Raw genomic sequence first — 13,946 nt, forward strand, 5'->3', positions numbered from 1 at the left:
GGAGATGTTCACAGGTGAATAATGACATTGCTCTAAAATCTGGAAAATTCTTATTCACTGAATAAAGGCATCAGTGTTATGGGGCCATTAGGCCTAACTCACTTTTGACCAATCCAGAGCCACTTATGTGACAGGTAGAAATTCAATAACTAGTCGAGTACATCTCAGCACATCAAACTGCAAAGAAACACTGGATTTTAAATGCTCTGTCCCTAAGGGAAACACATATGAGATATTTTTACACACACACACCCCAAAAAAGAGTTGCTGGACTTTCTAAATTTATGCAGCAGGATAATGTATATAGAAGCAAGAGCTATTCTGTTCCCATCTGAACTGTTTTTGGTTTAAATTAGGAGTGGGAGCCTGGAGGCCCTCCAGATTAGTGTATTGTATTGAACAATTCTCCTCCATTATAAAAGTTTCTTGTGGTGAAAGAGAATTCACTTCTGAAATGTCTTTCAGACAGGAAAAGAAATTCACTGAAATGCTCATGGATGGAGTGTGGTGGTTTTGCACACATTTTAGCCCCTAGGTAGCCGAGGGGTATGTGGGACTATCCTGTGCATTATTATGTAGTCATAGCTCTAGTAGCTGGCATTCTCCCTGGCTTCGATAAAATCTCAGAGATGATACCAGAAAGGAGATCCTCCATGGTGCCTTTTTTGATTTGGAAATGTAAACGCCCAGGAAGGTTTCAGCATGATGGCAAGACTACACCTGTAGTAGCACCCTCCAACATCTCCATTAATTAAAATAGCACCAAGATAAATTCAAAAGCAGTTTTCAAGTACCCTGAGAATAAGTAGGAAAACAACCTGTTTCAAAGGGGGGGGGTGACCTGAAAAAAATCAAAAACAGATTCTAGCAGAGCAATATTCCAGATATTGCTCCAGTATAACTCCTGAGTTCTGAGAAATATTAGAAATGGTATCTCATGCTGAACTAAATTATGCCCCAATTGAAACACATTATTTTCCATGGCAGGGCAAATATGTGATGTTCTGCCTAGCAAGGCAGCTTTGGGAAAATTTTGATTGAGAACATAGCAAACCTTCTCCCTTAAGCCCCAATCAAATTGAGAGCCCCCACTCAGAGATACAGGAAAGGAAAGGAAAGGAAAGGAAAGGAAAGGAAAGGAAAGGAAAGGAAAGGAAAGGAAAGGAAAGGAAAGGAAAGGAAAGGAAAGGAAAGGAAAGGAAAGGAAAGGAAAGGAAAGGAAAGGAAAGGAAAGGAAAGGAAAGGAGAGAGAGATCCAGAGATCTGAGACTGGTTCAGCAAATTTTGATTTGATTCATATGCTTGCATCCATTCAATGGCCTCTTTGTATCGTAGACATGGAAGATAAGATAAATTACCCCAATGTATATATGCCTGATAAGTGAGTGTTTTTCTGGTTGATCAGCAATTTCATTCAGCAAGCAATCAAGTATTAAATAGCAGATTGGGTTTTTTTTGGCTGAACTTATACTATCCTAGGTTCATTGTTTAGGCAAATGAAACAAAACCTGTAATTTCATGCAAGTCATCCTGAATTTAAATTATTTGGGGTTTTTTTTAGTTTTCATTTATTTATATGTATTTTAACAATAGAAACTGCTATGATGCTAATGCATTCAGCAGTTAATTATCTGCCCTATGCTGCTTATTGCAAACAGATTTTCTTTTTCTTTGTAGACCTCAGCATGGTGGTAAGTTTTGCCAAGGCTCAAGTCGCATTTATCAGCTTTGCAACATTCATCCCTGTGCATCAAATAGTCCAGACTTCCGTGCCCAGCAGTGTGCTGAGTATAATAGCAAACCTTTCCGTGGATGGTACTATAAATGGAAACCCTACACAAAAGTAGAAGGTGAGCCAGATAAAAGAAGACTGATTTTTGGTCCATCTTGTAGTGTTGATTTAAAGCCGCCATAACAGACCTCAATTAATAACAGATTAATAGAATCTGCAGTAATTTAAACAAAAAGAGAATAGCGGCAGCAGGGAGAAATGTCATTCTTGATATGCTGAGACCATAGGAGGTCTTCTGAACTGCAATCCAAGGTCCAATGTCAGGTAGTGACAAAGGACTAAACTGTGATGCATAAGGTTTGCCCTGATCTGCTGTACTTCTGATTTTAATTAATCACAGAGACCTGATGGTCTGCTGCAGATAAGGATCACTGCATTGGGGTGGAAGAAATTTAAGCCTCCTCCAGTCTGTTTTAAAAGAAAAACTAACAGACATATCTCCATAACATTTAAGAAAAATCTCCTTGATAAAGTGGTTCCAATTCAGACTGGGCTACCTTGTGTTTCCAGTTAAGTAAAATGAAACCCTATATACTGAGGAACAGAATAAATATGTGTGTTGTCTAGTGTGATTCAAATCTTGCTTCCACTCTCCTAGATGGTCTTATATAGGCCATCATCTCACAGTCTTAATTTTCATCTTAGTATTAGGAGTGCGATAGTGACTTACTTTAAACGTTGCTGTAAAAATAATGCGTGTGAAGTGCTATGAACGTTTGACATTTGTGTAATGCTTTCATGTGTTAAATATTAGATCTGCACAAGACAGTTTTATTGGTCTTGACAAAGCAGGTTGGGTTGTCTTGCAACCTCCTTGGTTGTCTCTTATCTCCTCTGAAAAAGTTGGAAAGGACTCAGCACATGTGCCACATGTATGTCAAAGCCTCTTCCAATGCTTCAGGTATCTGATTGGAAACACCAGAAGAGGTTTCTGTGCCTGCCCAGAAACCTTGTCTAGTGTCTAAATGAAGCAATGCAGCTGTTTGTCTGTAAGAGTTGGTTTTCATACTGATAGAGGTTCAAGAGACCATTTTCTAAATAACCAGCTGCAAACTTCCCAGTTATTGGGCCCAGACGTCCTCAGAAGTCTGTTAGAAAGAGAATCTCCCCCTTCATTTCCATGGGATATATTATTTTAAAATGGAAAATATCTTAGTTGCTGGAATTCTTGTAACCTCATCTACTCTATCTACCTTTTCACCATCTTGCTAAAGAGAAACCACTGAGAACTGTGGTTGTTTTAGGTATCTGCCAAAAAGCCTGACATTTTCCTTGCATTGCTTTGCGAAGCAGCTTTGGGATGTACTTCACCTGACCCTTCAAACCGAAGCATCAGCTTGAAAATTTGCACCACCTCAAAAACACGTTAAAAATAAGGCTGAGGCTCGGTAATGATTTGCACAATCAATATGTTAGATAGAACATGCTCTGTCCTATCTGGTTATTGCTTGCCTACAATTTATTTTATTTCATTTTATTTTATTTATTTTTCAAATTGATATATGCTGCCCATCTCACTGTACAAGTGACTCTAGGTGGCATTACAGATAAAAACTATAAAATTATTTATTTGTGTGCGTGTATATGTTAAAAACTACAAAAGGTTAAAAGTAAGCCAAAAAGTTAAAACTACAATGCAAATTAAAAAGCAGAGAGAGCATCCACAGGCTATCAGCTACCCCCAGTGCTGTGAACCCCCATTGGGTCCCCGTGCAATTTGGCAGACCCAGGTCTTAACGTCCTTTCAGAAGGCCAGCAGAGTGGGGGCCAATCCCACCTCAGGGGGCAAGATATTCCAGAAGGCATTTTCTAAATAACCAGCTGCAAACTTCCCAGTTATTGGGCCCACTCATCAGACTTCCTCAGAAGTCTGTTAGAAAGAGAATCTCCCAGCTTTGTGAGAGAGCTGCCTCCCCCAAGTGTTCTTCATCTGAATACTTCACTTGGAGAAGATGGTCCCAGATATTTAGTCTCAATCTGTGGAGAGATTCATAAATACAGCTTGCAGATTTGATGGCAGTGGAAATCAGAAAAGCTCTTTCAATCCAAGTAATTCAAAGGAGTATGAATATAGCATAACATTTTCATATCTTTTCAGAGGAAGATCGTTGCAAACTCTATTGTACAGCAGAAGATTTTGACTTTTTCTTTGCCATGTCGAACCGAGTAAAGGATGGAACCCCCTGCTCACTGTATAGAGAAGATGTGTGCATTGATGGGATTTGTGAAGTAAGATGGAGCTCAGTGTTCTATTCAATATAAAAATTTTAGCTCAGCTGTAAAGCATATGCTTTGCTTGCAAGATCATCATGTGAAAAAGTGTGATGCAAAGTTTGTTGACCCCTAAGTTAAACAATTTCTTATAGAGCTGCTTCTGAGTAAAGTCAGAAGGATTAGCAGAATAGGTTTGCCCAGAACAGTAGGCTCATGTCAAGCGAGGTTGGGTAGTTTAAGGTTCAGCATGTTGTGAGAACTTAGCCAATGTCTTAGCAAGTTGTGTGAACCAAGTCATAATATCATGTGTGTTCTGGGGCACTACATATTAGGTAAGCCCTAAACAGCAGGTATTTAGGGTTTAGGATATGGAATGAACCCACCTGACTTCTTTTTCAAGTAAAAGAGTGGCAGATCTTTCATGAATGGATGGACAGATGGATGAACAGATGGACAGAAAGATAGGCAACAGCCGTTTCTTGTTACTTGATGCTCTTTCACTCATTCTTTGTTGTTGTTGTTGTTATAGCAAGTAGGGTGTGATCATCGCCTTGGATCCAAAGCTGCTTTGGATGCTTGTGGAGTTTGCAAAGGAGATAATTCGTCATGTACATTCTACTCAGGCCATTATTTAACCCAGCATAAAACTAACAGTAAGAAAATACATTCCCTGTGCAATTAAGCCAACGCTTTTCATAACTTCTCCCCCTTGCATTACTGTAACAGTCTTTGTAGGCATTACTGCAAATATTTAATTGGAAAACACAAGTTGGGAGGGAGACTGGGGGGGGGGGGGCAGCTACCATCCCAGACATCATAGAATACAGAATACAGAATACTTTAATGGCCAAGTATATAATATATACAAGGAATTTGTCTTTGGTGATGAACAGCAAGATCAACAGTGTGTTTGGATAGCAACAGAAAAAGGAATGATAATAAACAATAACACTACACAGTAAAATAACTTTTTCAAAGGGAGAAGCCACTGTCCAGCACATATTGTGTCATGCAGATCAAGTAAAACCCTTGCCCTACTAAACATTGTAAATCCTCGCCTGCAAAGGAGAACCTTTTGTATGTACAAATGGAGATCTTAGAGTCACAGAATCATAAAGTTGGAAGGGCTGTTTCATCTATTCCATCCCTTGTTCAGTGCACGTGTCAGATTAAAGCTTCTCTGGCTAACGCTGTTTGGCCGTGCCTCTGCTAGAAGACATCTAGCAAAGGGTAACCCACCACCTCTTTGGGAAATTGGTTCCACTGTTGAACTTCTTTTTATTAGAGTTGTACCAACATCTACTCTTTCGTTTCTGTGTTCTTTCCCTTCAAAAGAGGTTTCTAATGTTTTTCTACTTTATACTCGGACTGTTTGAGAATTTCTTTTGAATTTCTCATGATGGGATTTGTGAATCTATTTTCCTGCTGGAAAGGATTCTGGGCAGAAAGTTAGGATACAACTCAAATTATTAACAATAATATATATGAACATTCATAAGGGTAACAAGGTGATAGAAATCTGCTTTTAATAAAAAAGAAATTCCTCCCAGTTGTAACCAACTGTTCCTTTTCTGTTTCTAGATTATTATGCCATTGTTACAATTCCAGCAGGAGCTCGCAGTATTGAAATCCAAGAATTGCTAATATCTAGCAGCTACCTTGCAGTCCGCAATTTGAATAAGAAATATTACCTAACCAAGGACTGGACAGTTGACTGGCCTGGAAAATTCTACTTTGCTGGAACAATGTTTGATTATCAGCGATCTTTTAGCCATCCAGAGAAGCTGTCAGCATCTGGTCCAACTAATGAGACACTTGTCTTTGAAGTAAGCGTCCTTCATTTTGTTCTTGATGTCTGATTTAGAAATGTCCCTGACAAGCCTAGCTTGGTGTGGCATTTGTCCTCCAGACTAAAATGTCTGCAGAAGGAATCATGATCCTCTTTTGGATGTAACAGAAAATCATACTAGCTTTTTTTTTCAAAAAAGAAAAAACTTGACAAAGGCTAAGATCTGTTAACTTATCTTTGGTCTTGCAGAGATTTCAGATATATCAATTAAGCTTCAAAAAGGAGAACAATATCTTCCAGTTACCAGGAAAAAAAAAGGGGGGCAGTATCTTGTAAATGTAACAATGCAGGACTAAAATGGCCTCTGTATTCTTGTGTAATTCATTCTTGCTTCCTCCAAAGTGTCAATCCCAAATTATTTCAAAGGGTGAAAGAGAAGAAACTGTAACATTTATTTCTAAGTTTGCTCTGGATGGAGAGAGGGGGGATTGGTACATTTAAAAAAGGATTTAGTTGTTATCCTGCTTCCTCTCCTTTTCATTTCTTCTGTGGTGGGTAAATTTATGTGTATCCAAATATCAGTAGGATATTTGCTTCAATGAATATCATGCAACAGTCCAATTTCCTGAAAACTCCCCCCCCCCAAAATAGGTTTCTGATTTTTTTTTCTGGATTCTCAGGCTGGTTTTAAATCTTTTGGTGGTTTTTGAACTGTAAAACCACCTGTCTCCATTTATGTCTGACCATTGTATTAGGTCTAGTAGAGGAACAGGCTACAGATCCCATGGTTAAAATTCTGTCATCTTGTGGGACCTCAGAGATGTCTCTTTTTTGTGACCGTCCCTTCTGTATGGAATGGTGTGATGGGATGTCTAGCAAGCCCACAGAACATGGGCAGGAAACAGGATTGTTGCAAATGGGACACCTCAGCCCAGGAAGTGGGGAAGCGTGAGAAAGACTCAAAGTAATTTCAGCAGAATTGCACTAGGTATAAGTTGATCTGGAACAGTGTTTCTCAAACTTAGTGACTTTAAGATGTGTGGACTTCAACTCCCAGAATTCCCCAGCCAGCATGCATCCGCACATCTTAAAGTCACCAAGATTGAAAAACACTTATCTGAAGAATTGCTTCAGCAGGTTTTCAAGACTGTGTACCTTATCCCACTAGCAATAAAGATATTTCCCAAAATCCAAATGGTTCTTATTCCACGAATTTCCCAGTCTCACAGGGCTTGACAAGTATCTCCCACAAAGTCCACACAGCTCCAACTTTGTTGTCATTTAGGAAAGCTCTTAAAATGTGGCTGCCTTGGGGCAGGGAGCTTTCTGAACCTGCACTGACCCTGGGATTTTGTTCCTTGGTTCTTCTCATATAATAATATACATTAATGCTTTTGTTGTTGCTAGAGTAATTTGGATAAGCAGAGCAGCTTGTAGGTTGAGCAAATAAACTAGAATAAAATCAATCAATCAATGAAGCCAATTTTCATGTGAAACCCTGAAGAATATTTGTGTAGTTGTCTGTAGTTTTCATTCTAAGACTTGCCTAGCTACTGCATTTTTCTAATCAGAAAAAGCCCAATGGGAGGAATTCCCTTGTGATATTTTGCTTTGGGATTAATCAAAGCATAGGAGACCTGGGAGGCTTCCTAGCACTGGAGAAATTAACTCACTTCACAGGGTTGTTGTGTGGAGAAAAAAATTAGGAAAGACTTCCATGTAGGCCACCTTAAGCTCTCAGAGGAAGTGGGATGTAAATACAATGAATAAACCCAGGAAACGGTTTTCTTGCCCATCATTCCTAAAGATGCAAACATTCAAACAATGTGAGTTTACAGAAGATGGGAAACTGATACAGCTTCTTTGTAAAACTAACGCTAAAATCCAAGATTGTGACTGGAGGAGAAAAATAGTAGTAGTATTATGGATATGTGCTAAATTAGAGCAGTGATAATCTGGCATTGTAAGTAATACCAGTTTTTAGCATATGGTTTTGGTAATATAGCTGTGTCTTCTTAAGTGAAGACATGCAGGGTTTTATTTTTTTTTATTATTATTTTTTTATTGCACTCCAGTTAAGTGCTTTGTTGGGATTCTGTTGGAGGTAATTTAAGGTCATTTGGTTTTAATTTTTAGTACTTGTTCAACTAATTGTGGGGTAGAGGCTGGTTGGGCAAGGAAGTCATTATTGTTTGCGCTACAGTCCAGCCTTCAAAAGTAAGGTTCTAGAAAGAAGAAAAGATAATAAGGCAACAATCTGATTTAGGCTCAAACCATGTCTTAAACAGAGTCCTGTGAATCTTCTGAGCTTTTGGTGGTCATTGACTGAATAAACAGTATTTCATTTCTAAGGATTTTTTTTGAATTTATGACAAATTCTGTGCTGAAATCTGTCCTCCAATTCCCCCCCCCCCCAGTATTTTCCTCTTCTGTCTTTTTTAAAGGTTTAAAAACCAACACATCTCATTTTCAGTATATTTGACCATTCCTTAGATGGAGTTCTTGAATTTACCTTACCATGAATGAAAACTGCTAACTTCGGTTACTCTGCCGCTACTCTGGCTGCCCACACTTCTAATCTGAAAAATCTGCATGGAAGGAGTTCCACTCTATGTTCTTTTCTTCAGATTAAACAGAAGCCTGGGAAGGCAGGGGGGATGCAAACTTCAAGAGAACTGAACATAAGACTAGACCTGCTGGATCAGGCCAAGGTTTATCTTATCCATCGTTTTGTTTCTCACTGTGGCCAACAAGCCACATCTCTGGTGCTCTCAAGAGGGAGGCCCAGATAGATCTCCTGCTCTTGTTACTCCCTAGCAAATGATGTTTGGAGGCTTGCTCTACCCTTCCAAGTAACTTCAAGAGTAATCGCTCTTGGTAGACCTCCCTCCATGTACTTATGTAACCACCTTTGAAAGCCATCCAAGTTAGTGGCCATCATCACATCTTGTGGCAATGATTTTCAATTTACCATTGAAATAAATCCTTTCTTTTATCTATTCTGATTCTCCTTCAACCAGCTTCACTGGGTGGTTTCTGATCCTAGTGGTTTGAAAGACTTCTCCTTGTCCATTTTCTCCATGCTGCTGTGGTGTCCAGATCTAAGGAGGTTTCAGACTTCCTGATCCTGTTGGTTGTTCTGTATTTCTGCATAGCAAACAGTTGCCTGCACACATGCACTCATACATATGAGACTCATGTGCACAGGAATTCAGGTCATGTTAATTAAGTGAAATATTCTTGGGGAGAGAGAGGAGTAAAAAAAAAAAAGATTTTCTATCAAGTTGAAGTATGGTTAAAAACAAAAAGAGAATAAACGTTTGACATAGAACTAGATACAACCCAAAGCAGGTTGTATCTAAAAAGAAGGAGTGCATCCAGAAGAAATAATATGAGGGTAATTAACAAATAATCTGTGGAGTCCTTGGTGCTCTCTGAGCTTGGCTGTTTGCTTGGAGATATTTTATTACCTGACTAGGTAACATCTCTTCTATTGAAATAAACATCTCTCTGAATGAAAAAAAAAAAGTAGAGGAATAAAGTTCTATTAAAATAACTGGAAGGGAATGGGTTAAAGTGCTTCTTCCAATTTGAGCTTCCGTGGCCATAAGCAGCCTGTCTCACACCACTTTAAATGAGAAACACAACCAGCACAACCAGAAAAAGGAATATAAAAATGAAATGTAGGTCGAAGCCTCTTTTGAACCATGTGGTATGTTGCTTTATACCCAGTACTCAGTTTATGCAGGCACTGTAGAAGTAAAAATAAGGCTGATTTAATGAAACCGTCTGTTTCTATCATTTCAGATGTTGCTACCATATGCAGAAGCAGCTGTATTTCTTTCTTTTTTTTTTAAGATTAGGACATCTCATAGAATTAAAGTGTGTATCACAGCTTTCACCTTCAACAAAACTGTCTGATATAGAACAAGGAAATTACCAAATCCACAATAAAATAAATATCCTCTCTACTGTAACCTGTAAGAGATGGATGGAACCCTTAAAGTGGCAATCATTCAACAGAGAAAGAATTTACTTTCAAACTGGGAAAAGTTGGCTAATTAAAATCAATAAATCATCCCGTTTGCTTTTCCTCTTGTCAACAGGGAAGAAAGGAGGAAGGGAACCTAGTAGAAGGATATTTCTGATTGCTTAGCAGTCACTGAGTAAAAGCCAATTTGGGCTCTCAAAGCTTTACTTTTATTATTAGCTACTGGATGACAAATTAGTTCTGATTTTCCCTAAAGAGAATGTGTGTTGGTCAGAGCAAAAGCCTGTTTATGAGATACAGATGTAAAATCGTTGTAAGGGATAAAAATGTTCTGCTTCAGTGAAAGAGATTAGATGTGCTATATGCCTTAAACAAGTGTATTTAGCACATGGTGTTTACAAAAGAAGAGCGAGTAAGAAGTACATTCCATGAAAAAGTTTTGCGGGGGGGTGGATGAGATCATAGGGAGAAACTATTGAAAAGTTACCTTTTCTTCTCAATGCATTGTATGGGGTTGTGTGAATTCTCCGTTGTTCATATTATTTTTAAAGCTTGCTTTTAAAAGAGTTCCCAGAAAATCAAGGTGCATAACCCCTTCTTACTTTGAGATTTCAAGAAATCTTTCTGGGTTCAGAAGTGGAAACCCTTTTGAAGCATCTGAATCTGGTGTCTTAGAAAATGTTCCACAAACATTGGGGAGAAACCGTTGTTCCCTTCTCTTTTTGCTTATGATTAGTTGACCCTCCACTCTGCCCTGGAAACAATTCAGCTTTCCTGGCAAGTCTTATCTATACTTCATATTTAGTGAATTAAAGCAAGGTAACGTGCTGATCCCAACATCTTATTTTCTACCCTAACATATAGGTTCAGAAGGGTTCTTGGCAAATTTCATTGTAGTGCTCTCTGACTTCTGGAAACCATCAACATCCAAAATGTTTTCCTCTGTCTGCCACAGTGGGATGGTGTGAAGGGTCTGTCATTTTGACTTTTTGACCTTGACCTGTTATAGCATTGCTTGGGTCACTGGGAGGTATTTAAAATGCAGCAGTTCACAGCGATATCAACTGTGAAATATAAACAGCACTACACCACTCAGGAAGGGGAGCAGGTGACTCCCATCCATGTCACTAAGTACCACCATGGACCCTGTAGTACTTGCCAAATGATGCCAGATTCATGCTCCAGATGAGATACAAAATCCTCTCTCCCACCAGCCAAGGTTTCTCATGGTGTGTGTACAGTATATGTATGAGATACTTTCAACTTTGCATGCCTACAAACTTTTTTCTGTAACTCCCTTACTCTCTACAAATCTACGGATGCATCTGAGAAGGACTACTTTTGGAAACAAACATTTAGGGGTTCAGCCCCGTAATACAACTATGAGATAATAACTACGTTTCACTCTTTTGATGAGGCATCTTGGTTTCTAGTTCCTTATGGATGCAATACTATACCTTTCTCAACCCACTTTGCAAACAGATTCTCATACTTTGAAGTTGGCTTGCAATTGTCCAGAAATTGCACAAAATCACTTTGGGCAAAACTCGTAACATGTTCAATGCTTTCTGCCTTCCCTCAACTTCCTTCCTTCCTTAAATATGTTTCAACCTGTTTATAGTTCTGCTATTCTCTCATTCTGTGGCATCATTTGGGGGTGTGAAAAATGTTACGTGATTCTTCATGCCCATAATTGCTGTGTAGTTTAATTCTGTATTTGTTGGTGCAGCAAATCTCAAAATGCACGTTCATAACATTATTCAATGTAATGAATGGCAGGTTAGACCCAGCTGCATAATTCTTACTAAAATCTCCTTAAGAGGTTGACATACTAAAGACAGTGTTGACACACATATTAAAGGAATTGCTCAACTGGCCTGCCAATATACATATCTATTTATACATCTGTAAATACCAAGGAAGAGAAAAGAAATAGATACCCATTTGGTCAAGGATATTTATGGCCTGAAGTCTCAAATCAAATAAAAATTAGCAGGAAAAGGGGAAAAAAAGCATTTAGTTAAGAGAGTTCCGTTTGCCTATTGTTTTAGCTTTTTGAAGCCCTGAGCGAAGATGTATTCTTCTGAATAGGTTTGGCAAATTCTTAGCTGTCAAGTCTGTGGTTTTTGAACATATAAAGCCCTGTGGTCAGAGCTGTTGGGCATTGTGTCTGAAGTCAGGTGGTTGGTGTGTTAAAGATAGACATTAAACAATTATGTAGAAAACCTGGAAATGTTTAAGGAGGTTGTTTGCCAGCTGTAAATTTAAGAACGAATGCCAGTTGGCTGAGATGTTTCTACCTGGAATCTGTCCAGGTAAGTAGATGGAAGTGCTTGGAGGTCTTTCCAAAATCGTCGTTTTCGTCACACAGCAGTATTTGCTAACCTTAGATATTGTATTACCACAGAAAAGGGATTGTTTTGGAACTTGAACACTTCACACTATTGTAGCCAGAGATGTTTTATCTAATGCTATGATGAAATCTACCTTGCAAATTCACAGAAGCTTTTTCTTTTCCTCCTGAGAAAGAGGCTTCTGTTTCTAAGCCTTCTTCTCATTTTGAACAATTCTCTTGCATTTCTTTTGGTCATGTTTTTGAGCTTGCTGTGCTGTGAGGGATTGCTGTTGGAATTTTGGTTTTCTGGGACGCATCTTCCCTCTGAAACATCCCAGGTTGCCCACAATTCGGAATCTGAAAAAAGGCTCTTGGGAATAGTTTTCTGTGGATGACTTCTCTTGGGATTTCATGGATGGCTGGAAAGCCAAAGAGGCTTCAGAACACTAGAGAGATGATTGTATAATGAAAGACAGGATATTTTCCTTTCTCATTTTTGGGCACTTGGTCAGTAAATAAGTACAAGAACACCAAGTTCCAGCCTTGAAATTTTCACTGAAATTCTCCTGTCCCTCAATAAATATTTCAAAAGCAAATGCTGTTTTGTCATGGCAAATGGGAAAATGCAAGATAATTTCTATGCACAGCATTAGTTTTATGTATTCTGCAGGATCTTGTCACTCTGCAAAAGTCAGCTTGGTGGTAGTTCTGCCTTCATAAATGACAATGAATATTACGTGGAATGTAGTTTCATTGTTACCCGGGATAAAACCAGGCTCGATGTTTCATAGCCATGCAAACGTTTGGTATAGATACACCTGAGTTTCCCTGTGTGCTCCTCCTGAAGCTGGAGGACTAAACAAATGGATGGTTTTTCAGAAGGGCCTGAAAATGCATTTCTTTGGCAATCTTCAACTTAATTTTCTAATTTTTAATTCATTTAACTTAATTTTGCTCATTTATATTGCCCATGCTTTCAACTTGAAGGGCAGCCCGTAGACAATAGAACCAGTGAGTAGTATGAGAACCAAAAGAAAACAACATGATGTTTTTATCAGCCAAACTAAATATTAGCTACTCCTACCAGGAGGCCCCTGACAGAGATTTGCCTGCCACATTTTGAACCCACTGCAAATTAAAGATATCTCAATGAAGAGTTTGCTACAAATCCAACTAGGGAGTAAAGAATGCAAAGGAAACAGTAACTAAGTTAGCCTTTAGAGACAGGGCATCGTTGGAAATCATCTTCAGATGCTTATAAATGTTCTTGGCCACCGCCCTAACCTGAGCATTCAGGAACAGCACAGGATCTAAGATAAGTTCCCATCCTGAGCCTCCTTCACCAAATACTTAGATGTCTGGATTCAATTTAGTATGGGGACAGAATCAAACCCTACGGCACCCCTAAAGTCCATGGAGTGGAGTGGTCCCCCAATATTACTGCCCCTCAATACTAGTATTTGAATAATAGGAGTAGAACAATGACAGAGTCACAACCCCAGCTCTTGACTTTAAAAATGTTGGATTATATTAAAAAGCCACTGAGATATTCAGATGCTTCTCATTAAAAGAAAATTAAGCACCTTCTTGCTGAATCAAATTATCTACAGGAAGTAATCTAATATATATATGGCTTTGAGACAGTGTCGACTCCTGGCAACTGCCTAGACAAGTCCCTGCAGTTTTCCTGGCAATGTTTTTGGAAGTTGTTTGCCATTGCCTGCTTCCCAGGGCTGAGAGAAAGGGACTGGCCTAAGGGCACCCAGTTGACTTTGTGCCTAAGGCAGGACTAGAACTCATGTCTCCTGGTTTCTAGTGGGTGCCT

The 13,946-nt window shown here is 38.9% G+C and overlaps 1 protein-coding gene across 1 annotated transcript in view; it reads left to right on the top strand.

Annotated features, from left to right (window-relative positions):
• The window catches only part of ADAMTS18 (ADAM metallopeptidase with thrombospondin type 1 motif 18), a 101,480-nt gene that overhangs the window by 59,370 nt on the left and 28,164 nt on the right, over positions 1-13,946 (top strand). The window contains exons 13-16 of the mRNA XM_088136001.1: positions 1,678-1,850; positions 3,891-4,021; positions 4,536-4,659; positions 5,588-5,832. Of these exons, the coding sequence (XP_087992127.1) occupies positions 1,678-1,850; positions 3,891-4,021; positions 4,536-4,659; positions 5,588-5,832 (673 nt within the window). The remainder of the gene's footprint in view (positions 1-1,677; positions 1,851-3,890; positions 4,022-4,535; positions 4,660-5,587; positions 5,833-13,946) is intronic.

The sequence above is a fragment of the Python bivittatus genome, unplaced genomic scaffold (genome assembly GCF_059951505.1).
Source record: "Python bivittatus isolate LINGU-HERP-01145 unplaced genomic scaffold, Pbiv_v1 ctg000190_np1212, whole genome shotgun sequence".
NCBI lineage: Eukaryota > Metazoa > Chordata > Lepidosauria > Squamata > Pythonidae > Python > Python bivittatus.